At 34.8% G+C, this 15,428-nt stretch overlaps 1 protein-coding gene across 3 annotated transcripts in view; it reads right to left on the bottom strand.

Moving 5' to 3' along the window:
• ST6GAL2 (ST6 beta-galactoside alpha-2,6-sialyltransferase 2) overlaps positions 1 to 15,207 on the bottom strand; it is a 97,618-nt gene extending 82,411 nt beyond the window's left edge. Inside the window, exon 1 of one of the 3 annotated variants that reach the window (XM_051984299.1) lies at positions 14,910 to 15,207. Coding sequence is in view for 1 of the 3 variants with exons in the window: in XM_051984298.1 (XP_051840258.1) it covers positions 14,858 to 14,886 (29 nt within the window). In the remaining 2 variants the exon portion in view is untranslated. Of the gene's footprint in view, positions 1 to 14,384; positions 14,482 to 14,857 lie in introns of those variants that run through there. The other 2 variants (XM_051984298.1, XM_051984300.1) reach the window with 2 other exon arrangements.
• Positions 15,208 to 15,428: the final 221 nt, after the last annotated feature.

The following is a 15,428-nucleotide window of genomic DNA, read 5'->3' as shown; positions in this document are numbered from 1 at the left end:
CCTGCTCCCCCACCTCCACTGTCATAAGATCTCTTCCAGTTTATATTCCATTTTATGGATTTATTTTAATTTAAAATATTTATTTTAAATATTTTTAAGATATTATTTTGAGCCTTGAAATATACTGGCAGAACCCAATATAGCTGTGGTGTGAGTGTGGAGTTAAAAGTGGTCTGAGAAAAATGTAACATTTCCTTGGTAAAGAAAAAAAGATGATGGAAATTTTTGAGCAAACTGAATAAGCCAAAATTTTCACACACAAAACTTGCAGCAGATATATTTCAATATATAAATAATGTAATATTTTGTATGTAAAAATATCAACATCATCAAAATTTTCTTACAGAACCCTTATTCATATTAAATGGAACATAATTTGGGAAATATTGATCCTGTTAAATCCTTACTTTTAAAATTCAGAAAACGGAAGTCTAAAATTTTAAGTGATTTTCCTTCTTTCAGTTAGTGTCTCCCCATCCACTTTGCTTTTTTTCTACCACACTTCTTTTTCCTTTTTTATTCTCAATGTAATCATTTCTCCTTTCTTGAAGATGGAGACTGAGGAGCAACTGACGAGACGGGGTGTAGTAGGTATAAATAGAAATTGTTGCGGACAACTATTTTAATTTCTTTTCCTCCAGCTCTACCTCTCAAACCTTTCTGTGAAGATCTCATTCATAAAGCAATGAAATTGGTGCTACTAGATTCACTACAAAGTAGATTAACAGGGCTTATTTTTTTGTTTTGTTTTCACTTTTTTTCTGGTCTTAGTCTCTTCATTAGCTGCAATATTTCTTTACATTTCTTTATATCCTCCTTTGCGTTTGAGATAATACAAAATTGGAGTAATTGCTCCAGCTCTTCCTCTTAACCTAGTGTGGGCAAGGGGAGATACAATGAAAACTGTAAAACAACTAACTATACTATGCAAAATACAACAAGTGACTTTAAGTTCAGAACTGTGATTCCATCCATTAGAACAGTGGAAACTCTATCTCTACAAACCCATCTACAACACATCTGTTTACTTCTAGTCTTAGAGAGATGCCTAAAATACTGAAATAAGTAATGACTTGTTCAGGATCACAGAGAAAATTTGAAAGAAGTAGGATTTAGCTTAAAACTTCCTCATGCTCAAGGTCAGTCTAGACACTATCTACCAAGGCAATTCTCTCTCATGATTGCACGGTAAGTATAATAATAGTTCACATTTCTGTAGTACTAGAATATCTTAATATATAAACACAGATTAATATTTTAAATATCATTGCCTTGATATTATAATGAATTAGTTGGCAAAGCAAAGTATTATATGAAGTTTTGTTCCATGTACAAGTAGATATTTAGTTATAATTAGGAGATAAATTTAACAAACAAAATCTTGGCTTTGAAATCTTTCCACATTCTGACCCCACTGCCCCTTCCTGCTAGTTATCTCTAAATTACAAACGTCTATATAGTTAACTAGTATTGCATTCATTTCAATTAAAGTAGAGCTTCTTAACCTTCCATCATAGATTTTTTTAGCAGTCTAGTGACCTCTTCTCAGAATAATTTTTTAAAAAATCATAACTGAAAGAAGTTCTAAATCTTAGATGTTAATGATAATAAAGATGCCATCTTCCTCCCAATCAAAGTTGAAAGACTTCTTGGTCTGTGGACTCCAGATTAAAAGATTTAGGAACAGACTGTACTACAGCATATTCCTTATCCATCCATTTCCACTGGGAACCTTCCATTACACATAATAGATACTCCATAAATATTTGTAGAATTGAAAAAACAATCAATCTTCTAAATTTTAATTTACCAAGTTAAGCTAATCAAAAGAGAAAGAAGGGAAGAGAAAGAAAGAGAGAAGTAAATATTGACATAAGCATGTTTGAAGATAATACACATAAACATATTTGAAGATAACATTGTGAATTTATTATATATATGTGTATCTATATGTATGTAGGTATGTATGTATATGCAAATTGCAAAAATTTGAATAACAGGGAGTCACAATTTGCCTGTAATCATCTTCCTCTGTTATACTTTGTATAGGGAAATATTCCTGGTTTGTTTTGTTTTGGTTTTTTTTTTTTTTGGAATTTGTTACGTTGACAATTAAAAAAAGAAAAAACAAAAAGTTAAGCCAACAAAAGCCACACAATTAAGTGACTTTATCATGAACTCCAGAAACAGACAGTAAATTACAACTGTTGGAGTGGGACTGAAGATATCACCCTTTCAATTTATTGATGATGAAATTGAGGTCCAGAAAAGTAAAGTAACTTGCCAATTGAGACAACTAGGACTAAGATACGAGCTTTGGCTCCAAATCCAATGTCCCTTTCCTTGTATGACTGCTGTCTTTTGTCTAACAAAACCTTAAGTCTTTTGTGTATTGTAAACATATGTATATACACATATATGGATATAGATATGTAAAATACATGATATAGAAGTTTTGGAGCCCTTAGAATATTAATAATATGTTATAAAATTAATATTTAATACTATATCTTTAACAATATGTTATATAATGTTAGTTACTTAATGTTATATTAAGAATATTTTATTTCATTAGAGCCTCTCATTCCAGATTTCTTTAAAATGTACTCTTTTTATGGCACACTTTATAAAATACACATATGTGTGTAATGCCCTTTACAGATACTTTAAAATGTAATATCAATTCATAAAATTACAGGACTAGGAAACAATTAAATAGGTTCATAAAATTAATTAGAGAAAAAGGGGGACTAGAAAGTCAGGCTTTCTGATTGGTGTTTACTTTAAACTTCTTTTTATTTACTATGTGGATATGTAATATGGTTACATATTGATAAGAATGGAGTTGGATTTTTTCCCCTTAGACATTAACATCAATAATACAAATGCAAGTTTTAACATATGATAAAATGCTTATGGATCAGAATAGTAGTTACTGTGTATACACCAAAGGTGCTTTTCAGACTTATCTCTAAATAATGAAAGCTATTGAATTATCTAAGACATTTACCCTTTCCCAAATTTAATTTAAAAGCTAAGTCACTTTAGAAACCACAACAATTACCAAAATGTGAAAACTTCCACTTGATGAATTTGTATAATTTGAATGTGGAAAACCAATTGTTTTAAATTTAATAACACATTTCCTCTCAGGCTGAAACACTTTAGCAGCCTAGTGTGTGAATTATAAACTTCTAAAAGCAGGGCCTTGGTAATCATGGCATTATAGGATTTTTCCTTTAGAATATATTTTTGAGTGCTTTTTCCAATATAATTCCAAATGCTTCAAGGGACCACAATTCCAGCCGCTAACTAGGCCCTTCACCCGTCCCACATTCAGAAATATTTTCCTGAATTTCATCTTAAATTTTCACTTGGAAATTTCATTCTCTGGATCCTTATTATCTTCCTATACTGTCCTGAACTAATCATTTCAGGCTAGTCATGATTACTTGAAGACCATGAAATTCATAGACTGCTTTAAAATCCTGATTATTTGGTTTACTACTGAGAGGTATAATGGAGTGAGCATGGGACTTGCTCTGCCATGAGTTCCAATCAGTGAGATAAATTGCTAAACCTCTCTGTTATCCAGTTACTCATATATATATACTCATATATATAAAACAATAAATTTGCACCATCTACATGAAAGGATTTTTATAAAAGAAAGTGCTTTGCAAACAAAAAAGCAATAAAGAAGTATGGATTTTATTATGATGATGAAATTATGACTATGACTTTCCTCTTTCCATTTCACAAGTTCTCACTTCCTTCTAACATAAGCACCAAGGACAGATCTCTGGAGTACCACATCAAAAACTGCTTCCTTTCAGACTATTCTTTGGATTTGTTTACTCATCTAGGTTCAAATCTGGTCAGATAATAAATCTTCAGGGCCTCATTTTCCTCTTCTGTAATCTAAGGGAGTTGGAATTGGTAGGCTTTAAAGATTCTCCTAGTTCTAAATCTCTGATCTTATACATGACCTCTGTCATCTGAATTTTTAAAATCTTAGATACATTTTGTATTTAGTTATTTATATACAAGTAGTCTCTTTCAGGAAGACATTAATTCTCCTTGAGATCAGCTACTGATTTTATTTCTTTTTATTCCCGCAGGTTGGCATATAGTATGACTTTAATAAATGTTTGTTGAATGAATTATACAAAATATTTGTGGAGCACCCACAATATATCAGGCTTTGTTCAAGGTGCTAAAGGGGGTTGCAATGTGAATAAAACATGTTTTCTTGCCATCAAATTCCTTACAATAGTTCTTTACTTCATCTGTCCTTTAATTACTGAAGAGTTGGATGAAGAATTTCTGCCAGGATTCTAAAGAATTTGGTCTAATATTACTCAAAGGTTAGCAATTCTTTAGTTAACATAATTGCCCTGTATAGAAACTGTCAAAATGTAATTATCAATTCTCAAAATTATAGGACTAGAAAAAAACTGAGAGATCATTAGTCATACTCTGTTATTCTGCAGTAAGCTGAGGCCCAAGGAAATCAATTAGAATGATAGGCAAGACAAGTAACTCAGGATTTTTGAAGACATTTACTTTAGTATTCTCCTTATCACACCATTTTCTCCCCAACAAGAGGTAAATTCAATGAACCAAACATTTATTAAGTTTGTGTTATTATGTGCAAGTTCAAGAGGCACAAAATGCGAAAAACAAAGGAAGTATATGCTCTAGTTAAGGGATTTTACTGTCCAATAATCATAAAACTATGATAATCTTTCACTCTTAAATGTGTTGGGAAGGTATAGAATAGTCGAGTGATTGTAATAATGTTGATTATAATAATAGTGTAATAATATGTAATAAAATAATGTTGATTGTAATAATAATGATAATGATGAAGATAATGATAACATTTGGAAAGCCTTTTAAAGAATGCAAAAAGCTTCACATATGGTTGATTTGATTATTACAACCTGTAAACATGGTATTATTGGTGTTATGGTGTTGGTATAAGCATAGTACTATTCCTATTTTACAGGTGAGAAAACTGAGGCAGACTGAAGGTCACATTTTCTGTATTATCACATACACAAAGTGTCTGAGGCAAGATTAAAACTCTTTTTTTCCTGATTTCAAGTCCAAAATTCTATCCATTATGACATCTAAAAAAGATATCAGGAGATCAAAGAAATCTGGTTAGGGAAAAAGAAAGGATCTGGGAAAATAAAACAATGTGAGTGTGTCTTCTGATTGCCACAATATTTCTATTTTCTACTGAAGGACAGTGAGACAATTCATAGATAACAAAATTTCAGACCTTATAACTTTTAAAGTGATAAAGTAAAAGGATAGAATTTGGCAAATGCTAGAATGGTGAGTATCTGGCTAAAATGTATCGTTCCTAGCAGCTGGATGGCAGAGTGGATAGAGTACTGGGCCTGGAGTCAGATGGACTCTTCTTCCAAAGTTGAACTCAGACACTTTAGTGTGACCTAGGCAAGTCATTTTACCCTGTTTGCCTCAGTTTCTTCATCTGTAAAATGATCTGGAGAAGGAAAGGGCAAATCACTCAAATATCTTTACTAAGAAAACTCCAAATGAAATAAAAAAGAATCGGACATGATTGAAAAGGCTAAACAACAACAAAATGTCACAGATAGACAGTTGACATCATTTGTATTTAATAATATTCTTGCCCTTTCTCCTTAACCCATAACTGTCCTAGAAAATCAGAGAATCTTTTAACTGATTTATCTGGCTCAGGTTAATTTTGGGTCAACCAGTGATTTTCAGATTAGCCTGAGTAGGGGGAAGTTTGTGATGTGCATGAATGAACAAGGGAAATGGAAGGCCGAAGACATTATTTTGGTAAAAAAGCTAAACACCTGGGCTGTTTTCCAGCCTTTAATCCAATACTCAGCCCGTATTACAACATCCAAATCATCCAAAATCACAGAGGGAATGAATGACATAGGGAAGTGGGATAAAGGGAAATAAAAAAAAAATCTAAAATCCTAAGAGGTTTTACCTAATTGAAGCACTCATGTTAATCAATTCATAGTGCCTATTCTACAGAGAATAAAAGCTTTTCTTCATTCATTAGGCAATGTGTCACTCAAGAATGACAAATATTCTCTAATATTTTGAGCAATGGAAAGACAGTACAATCTGCTGATTTAATCCCTGACCTCTCTACCCAGAGATGCAAAAAAGAGATATCAAAAAGTAGGCTGTAGTAAATGTCAGCAGAGGATTATGAAATATTCTGTGCAGACAAAATTTCATTTACTAACCTATATATAACAACTGCTACAGTATTCTTTTAGACCAGAATTTCTTACATTGGGACATTTGAACTTGAAATTTGTTTTAAATTCTAATAACTATTTCAATATAATTAGTTTATTGTGTAATGTATAATTTGTTTTATGTGTTTGAAAACATTATTTGGTGAAGAAGTCATAGGTTTCACCAGGCTTACAAGGTAACCCAGGACATAAAACATAAAACGTTTAAGAGCTCCTAATCACTCTACTTGAAATGAAGAATTGCACCATTTGAAAAGGCAACTCTAGTAGTTAGGAATTTTCTCCTTAGGTCAAACATAAATATGAATTTCTTCAATTGCACTTATTTTTCTTTTGTTTCTACTCTGTACTTTAATAGAACTACCTTAAATACCCTTAGTCTCTCTGTTATATGGCAGCCTTCCAAATATTTGAAGACAGTTATTATGCCTCCCCTCACCAAGTCTTTTCTTCTCTAGAATAAATATCTCTAATTCCTTTAATCAGGTCTTATTTCCTTCATCATCTTGGTGACCCTCCACATCAGTTTCCCATGGAGAATTTGACTTCTAGAAGTGGACACAATACTGCATAAATATACAGTGTTCCCAAGGCCAAATAGAGTGAGGCAGTTTGTAACTTTTCTTTTTCTAAATACTGAACCTCCTAATAAAGACAAAAAAGCACCAACTTTTGTGACTTCCATGCGATATTGATGATATATTTCAAGTTTGAAGTTCATTAAAATCTCCAGATCTTTTACTTAGGGATTGCCTGTAAATCCTATATATTATACATGTGAAGTTGGTTTTTTAAGTCCAACTGTATAATCTTTCAAAAATTATTCCTATTAAGTTTCATATTAGATTTGGTCCAGTCCCTGAGTCTAAAGATCATTTTGGATGCTAACTCAAGTCATCCACTGTGTTAGCTATCCTGCTTAGCTTCTACTTTTCAGCAGATTTAATAAAGAATGTCATCAGAGTCAGTAATTGAAAAAAAGTTTAATAACATTGGCTTACTATAATAGATTTCCTTCTATGCTAACATCAGTAACTCCTTTTTAGTAGTCATTCAACCAGCTCTAAATCTGCCTAACTGTATCAACATCTAGTTTGCTTTTCTACATCTTATCTACAAAATACTATGAGACATTTTGATAAAAGTTTAGCTAAAAGTTAGAAATGCTCTATCTACTGCATTTCTTTCATCTACCAGTCTAATTATTCTATTTAAAAAATAAGGCCAGTTTTTAATGACCTGTTATTTATGAAGACATTCTGACCCTTGATGATCACTGCTTCCTTTCCTGAATGCTGATAAACCATTCCTTTAGAAACGAATTTTAGAATTTTGCAAAGACTAGAAGTCCACTGAACTATACAGAACTCACCAACCTTCTTTCTTTTTTTTTTTTTTTAATTGGGGGAAGGGAAGGGAAATAAAGGAAATAAGCACTTATATAATACCTATTGATGAGTCAAGCACTATTCTAAATGCTTTTTTTTTTATACAAAGATTATCTTATTTGATCCTCACAATAAGCCTGAGAGGGAGGTGCTATTATCACTCCCATTTTACAGTTAAAAAAACTGAGGTAAACAAAGGTTTAGTATCACACTAGTTGTGTCTAAAAACAAATTTGAACTCAAGTCTTCCTGACACCAAATCTGGCACTCTACCTGATGTACTTCTGACTGCTTCTAATGGAGACAAAATCTTTCCTCCTCCAGCTGTGCAGACACTTCTCTTACCCTTCAAAACTCATAGATTGTTAGCAATAATATTTTCTAGTTCTTTCAGTGTTTCTAGACACAATTCTTCTTGGCCTGGCAACTTGCACCTCACGAAGGGACCTATGTGTTTATTGCTGCTTCTTAACTCATTTCAACTTCCTCTTAATATCTTTCTTCTCTCCTTAGATCAAACATCATTCTCCTTATGAGAAAAAAGAGAAGCAAAATTAGAGTTCAATGTTTTCTTTCTTTCTATCATCTTTTATGTTGGTACCATACTCCCCACAGCAGGTTCAATAATTCCTTTAATTTTCCTCATGTTCTATACAACTTTTATTTAATTTTACAGATTGTTTTTTCCTTTAGTACCCTTATTCACTGGTACACTGACCCAACTCCCTTTGTCAGCTTTGATTATTCTCCATTTATTTAATAACACGGTTAGACTACATGATCTCTAAAATTCTGTCCAGTTTTTAACACTATAGAAATTTAGAAGTCAAGTGCAAATAGTTCCATATCATCCTCTAAGAGAAAATCTGTTTTGAGGTGATTTGCGACTGTTTTGGGGTAGTATTTTTTGGCCTGAGAACCATTTCTCATTCCTTTCTAAGTAAAGATAACTCTACATTAAAAAGCTCAGCTCTTAAGTAGTGTCCTCAGGATGTCTATGTAAACTTCCTATTCTCCAATTTAATTTAACCAGCTCAAACTGTAAGTGCTTATAACAGATAAAAATATGAAAATATCCTTTCCAATACTGCCACACTCTCAAAGCAAAGCTGGATTAAAAAAATCTTATTATCATGCATAAGATATTTTTACTCTAAAGTATTAAGAATTTTAATGAGGCCCCAAATCTGTGAATTAATTAAGAGTCTCCTAGAGGAAAAATGTTTCAAAGTTTTTGGTGCCGATTTGCTTCATTTGTTTATTTGCTAAAGGAAGGGCTGCATAACCCCGGAGATGATGTTAGTGTTCCTATGTAGTCATTTTCAGAAGAGATCTAAATGTATGAGATATTCTGGATTATCAATTCCAGCTGGTAAAAGGCAGAGACAATTCTTATTTCAAAAAAAAATCTTAGAAAGATCTTCCCTCACTTTTGAAAAACATCCATAATTCAAATCGATCAATAAATCAGTGAGAAAAGTGGCATAATGCAGAGAGAGATGGGTTTACAGTCAGAAAGACCTGAGATTAAATTCTGCCTTAAACCATAACTTTATGACGTTGGGCAAATCAGTAACCTTTTTCAATCTTCGGGATCTTACCTGTTATAAATTAGGAAAAATTCACACCTAATTCACAGAATAAATATGATAATCAAATAAAATGCTATGTAGAAAATAGTTTGCAAACTTTAAAATACAATATGTAAGTTATAATTAGGTGGCTATTGCATGCCACAAGTCCTCTGTTAAATATGGAGCTCTAAAGACAAAAATGAAAGTTCTCATGTCCTCAATGAGTTTACTTTCCAATAGTGAGATAGAATATTGTCACACAAGACATAGACAAAATATGCATGAAGTGTTGGGGTGGTGCCACAAAAGAGGGAATCAAGTAGATTCTTTTAAATTCTGTCCTGAAAGGAACTGAGAACTTTACCCATGAAGTGAAGGTAAAAAAGAAAAGTAGAGAGAGCATTCCAGAGGAATAGTATGAACAAAGCATGAAGGTGAGAGACACGATATTATTTAGGAAGAAGAAACACATCAGATCATCTGGTGCATTAATAGTGCCAAGAAGATGAGTAATATATAATTAGCCTAGAAAGATAGGGTAGATTTAGATTGTAAAGGCTTTGAATGCTAAACAGGATTTGTATTTTATCCTCAGGGTAACAAAGAGCCTCTAAATCTTCTTAAGAGGAATGTCATGATTATACCTGTGATATGCATTCATTGATTTGTTTATGATATGGGTAGAGAATGAAAGGAAGAGGAAAGAAAATGAAAGAAGGTCATTCAGGAGACCATTACAACAGTCTAGGTAAGAGATGGTTAAGGGTTAGATGAATAGGAGGAGAAGAAGGAGAAACAATGATTTGTGTGAGATGAGTGGAAAGAAGCATACGATATATGCAACAAAACATAGAAGATTAAATCTGAAGATTTAACAACCTATAGGTACATAATAAAGGGAAGACAGTAGAGAATAAAGGGTCAAGGATGACTTTGTAATTGCAAACTTGGGGGAATAGAGTGGTGTCTTCAACCAAGAAGAAGGAAATTTAGAAGATGTGGGTTTTGAGAGAGATATTGTGTTCTGATTTAGACACCTTGCCTCTGACATGTCTTTGGGACCTTTAGGGGGAAATTTCAAAAGAGGTTGGAGTGTGGACTTAATATATACACTTGGAAATTGTTTGTATTATAGATGATAGCTGTATCCATTGGAGCACCTAAAGAGAAACCAAACCAACCAAACCAAAACACCAAAAATCTAACTGTCAAAGAGTGTAGAGATATAGGATTAATACTTGAGAGAATGGCAGGGTCATCCCCAAAAGGACAGAAAGATTTTCTTAAGGATGGGAAGAGCTAGAAGTATTTGCAGGTAGCAAAGAAAAAAGCAGTAGGTAAAGAGGTTGAAAATTATGGGGAAAAGGGGTAGGCAAGATGGGATGGAATCAAAGGTGCAAGCAGAGGGTTTAGCATTGCCAAAGAGAGTTATTGTTAAAGAAGAAGAGACTGAAGTAAAAGAAAGAATGCTAAAATATTTTAAATCATGGAATTAGAGTTGAGTGGAGGACTTAAAGATTCAGGGCTTTAATTGTTCACAGTGGGACAGGTGGAATAGTGGATAAAGCACCAGCACTGGAGTCCTTTTGGACCTGAGTTGGGCAAATCACTTAACCCTAATTGCCTTAAAAAATAAATTCAAGAAAATATCTTCTGAGAGCAAGAGGGATGTGGTAGTAGGTAGGCAAAGGGGGAAAAGGGAGAAAAAAATGAGGAAGAGCAAAGAGGAGAGGCGATGAGAGAAGAAGAAAAGTTTGGAAAAAATGCTCGAGGGGTTCAATAAAATTGACCACTAGGGAAGAGTAAAAAGATCAACATGTAGCAGTGGAGACTCAATTAAGAGAGAATTTTATTTTTTAATAGTGAATTTAGTCAATGAGGTTTTGTAAATTATTCTGGCATTACTTGATTCTACTGAAGCAAAGAGTGGAGTAAGTTGGTTTAGACATAATCAAGGGTAAGGAAAGAGATGAAGAGTAGAATAGGCAAATCACTTAACCACTGAACCTATTTCCTTGTCTATAAAGTAAGGAGGTTGGATTATATAAACTTTAAAGTCCCTTCTACCTCTAAATCTATGAATTTATAATCTGATCACTTATGACAGATGTAAATTGAGTAGTGTTTGAGGGAAGATATTTGAAAGAAAAGAAAGTAAAGTCAGAGGTTGAAAAATGGCTTGAAAAAGTAAACACTAGAGTGACTGGATTTGATACTTAGTTTTCTTATCTGTAAAATTGGGGTAATACTTGTACATTCTACTTCAAAATTTATGTTGAGAAAAAGCATTCTATAAGTTTCAAAATGCTACATAAGCAGAACAACAAATAAAAGAGGCTAAAATGATAGGAGATAGGAGGAGAGTTTACTATCTTCTTGGAATATCTGAGTGTACTACTTCCTTGATTTCCCTTCTAATCCCAACAACTTTCTGTCACTACTGTGTTAATCCATACTACTTCCCTCCTCCCTTCCCCAGTGATTTTGCCTCTATGATTGTAGCTAGTTATAGTTATGTATTTAAATGTTATTACTGTTGTTGTCCAATAAATGTATCTACTCTATAACTACTACCCAAGCAAGATTATTTTACAGTGGTATCCTCAATATTCTTTAACCACACTCCATAGTAAAACTGCAAATCTGCCCTCCTCATAACACATGGATTTTTGAATATAGGATCAGATACTAGGATGTATGATTCTTAGGTTCCTCATTTGTAAAATGGAAAGAATCATAACACCTAATTCACCAGGTTGTTGTGAAGCTAAAATAAAATAAGATATGTACTTTTACAAACCTTGAAGATACTATTATTATAAAGAGCTATTATTATTAATCACTGATCAATTACAACTTTCTTCTAATTCCACCAAAAACTGTTTATGGATCAGTTAATGAACTGAGATAAGAACAGCATTTAGTTGGGAATTGGTTTGTATGCATGATTTCCATAGGCATCTCAGTTACTTAGGAGAAAAAATAGTTAAGTTACTAATTAGAAAATCATTTATTTTTTTCTATTCTTTTAAGCAAATTCCCAAAGACTTCTACTTGTTAGTATGAACCCAGTCTAATTCATATTACTTTCTACAATAACAAGTAATAAAATGCACTTTAGTGAAAACAAAATTTGGACAATAAATTCATTTTCTCTATCAAAGGTTTAGCTTAGTACCTAGTATGCAACAAGCACTTAATGTTTGCTTAATTTAAAGAGAAAGTCTTTGTACTCAATAACCCATTTTTCTTCATATTCTCCATAGAATCCAAAGTGACAAATTCTTTTTCCCTTCAATCTGTCCACATTAGAAACAGTCACCATGCTCTTCATACCAAACTGTTTGGGGACCAGCGTTAAATCAACTTCCCAACTTTCTCTTCTGTAAATAATCATGGTTTCTTTGGTGTTTCCAAAATTGACTACCTTATTTTTGATCATCTACAGCCTCTGTTTAAGAAATGCAACATCCTTTTTAAATTGTGAAATATGAACTGGCCTTGATTCATTTCAAGGTGCCCAGATGTGATTCAAACTGTTTCAGTATTAGGTGATAGAAATTAGGATAATAGAACTTAAGACTTGTGAAATATTCAAAACTAAGTCTCATTACAAAATGTTTGAAAACTGCCAAAGATATTTTTAATACATGTAGCATAGTTTATACTTTTAGACATTTCTATCTGCTTGACTATTAAAATGCTTTGGCACAAAAAAAGTTACAATTCCACACAAAGCATCTATATATTTTTACTTATTCCTTCCCAAAATAAAGACTGAATTAGTTATAATTACACTAACAACAACAACAAAAAGGTGTCTTTTAGGCTTAGATGTTTCTTTGCACTTTAACTACTATTTATCACTTCTATTTTCCTTTGTGATTTTAAGGCACACCAGTAGCATATCTGTACAAGGTCATAAAAATACTGGCTAAGAGTCTCATTCAGGAGTGGGAAAAAAAACCCATTTGGAGTTTTACACAACACACATAAGCCTAAGTCCAGAAACAGTTTCCAAGAAACCTTATCCCTGAATTTCTAATAAAGGTGATCTTTGGATTTATAGCCCTCAAAGTCATAAATTAGCCTTCGACTAAGATGAGCTTGACTTGACAAATCATGCTCTCTCCACTAACCACAATTTCACCAATTTGAAATAAAATATTTTTAACTGTGCAGAATCTACATAGTACATAGTAGGTGCTCACATGTCATAAATTAGCTTATCAAACCATTCCTTTGCACGCTCAGATAAATTCTTAGCTTTAGACAGATATTACACAGATAATTTTTCACTTTGACTAGTGCTCTAATTACAGAAAAGATAAAGATCTTGACAACATGTATATTACTTCAGAACAAACTATCAGTGTTGTCCAGTAATGATAAGTTCACAAATACCTAGCCAAGTATTGGTTTTCCTGAAGAAGGAAAAAAGTGATCCACACAACATAAAACAGCTTTGAAAGTTCAACCTGACAAAACAAATATGGTACAAGTAGGAAAGACTTGGAAAGCAATCACAAAAAGTCTCATTTAAATTCCTGGAAAGCACAGCTTCTCTAAACATCTATTCAGCTCCCTTTAGCAGGCAAGCCTTAACTGAAAACACAATTTTACTTTCGGTAAGTCTTCCTGCACTTCTCAGACCAAGCTATATACATATATACCATATTATAAAGAACATTCAACACTCCAAGAGAGTTTAAAAGGCATAGAAACAGAGCAATGTTGTAAAACCTTTCCATAAAAAGTAACGTTGTTTGTGTCACTGCAGGAGAATTAACGCCCGAACAGTTCTGACTCTGAGGTGTTTCTACCTGGCAACATTAGAGATGGAGAGAACTGGAAAAAAATCAGGAGTGCATTTAAAACCCGAATTGATGTCTCAGTGCCGCTAGAAAAAGTCGAGGAAAGGGCAGTCAAGAGCGATCGTTTCTCCCAAAAACCAAAGATTTGAAAAAGAATGAAAGGAAGAAAAGCCTCCTTTTACATAGTTTAAAGATGCGACCCTATATTGCACCAGGTTTCACAAGCTAAAGCTTGCGGATACCTCTTCCCTTCTGAACACACACACACACACACACACACACACACACACACACACACACACAGTCTTCTACGAATTCGGAACATACAAGGTTTTCTTTCTCTTGTAGCTCAGCGATGTGTCCTCACCGCACACCCGCACTCTTGTACCAAGGAGAAAGGCATCGCCCGCCTCCGCGCCCCTGCCACTTTCCCCTCTTAACCAACCCTCACTTAAACGCCTCTTCAAAATACTCTGGATACCTCAGCGCTCCGGTTGAAAAAGGCAGGAATCGGAAGTGTGCCACATTTTTATTCCCAAGCAGTTTCACGGGCGCGCGCACACGAGGGCACACACACACACACTCACACACTCACACAGAAGAGTCATGCTGTACAGGAGACTGTCTAGATAGGTATACTATCCATGCAATGTCAGGGACTGGATGCGAACTGGAGAGTACACACACGGTTAAGTAGATTTGACTCTTTTCCAGCTGATACAACCAACCCTTCCATCCCGCTGCCCCAAACCCTGCCTGCAATGCTTCGCTGTCTCACTTCGGTAAATCCGATTGCTAACCTGGAGAGTAGGGTTGGATGCTGGGTCATCAGGTTAGGCTCGAGGTTTTTACCTAAGAGCAGTAGCGGCAGAGGGAGCAGGAGCGGCAGAGGGAGCAGGAGCAGGGCTCCCTCGGGGCGTTAAAGATCGGGGAAGCTGGGAAGCTGCCGCTTCTGCTTTGGCTGCTTCTGGGGCCGCCTTTGATGCAGGGAGGGTGTTTGTCTGGGCGAAAGCGAGATTCTCGGTGGCTGCCGTGGGGCAGACATGCTGAGGCTGCCGGGGCTGCAGCCTGCAAGGTGGCCGCCGTTCCTGCTCGGCTGGTTTTGCACCCTCCGCGGTTCTCTCTTCCCCAGGACCGCTTCCTTGGCTGCCGCCGCCCCGCTACAGATGCCACTGCTAGGTGCTCGGGCCGCCGGCTCTAGTCGTTGCTCGCTCGGGGAATGAAGGGAGGGAGTGTGCCGAGAGAGGCGGGGAGGGGGCTGCGCTTAGCTCCGCGCCTCCCGCGCTACCAGCCTCATTGTTCTGGGAAGCTGAGCAGCCAGCAGCAGCTGCTGCAGCTGCAGGGTCGACGCCGACGCGGGGCTGCGAGAGG

The sequence above is a fragment of the Antechinus flavipes genome, chromosome 3 (assembly GCF_016432865.1).
Source record: "Antechinus flavipes isolate AdamAnt ecotype Samford, QLD, Australia chromosome 3, AdamAnt_v2, whole genome shotgun sequence".
In the NCBI taxonomy this organism is placed as follows: domain Eukaryota; kingdom Metazoa; phylum Chordata; class Mammalia; order Dasyuromorphia; family Dasyuridae; genus Antechinus; species Antechinus flavipes.
Note: the sequence above shows the minus strand (reverse complement) of the source record. Positions and strands in the feature narration are given on the sequence as shown.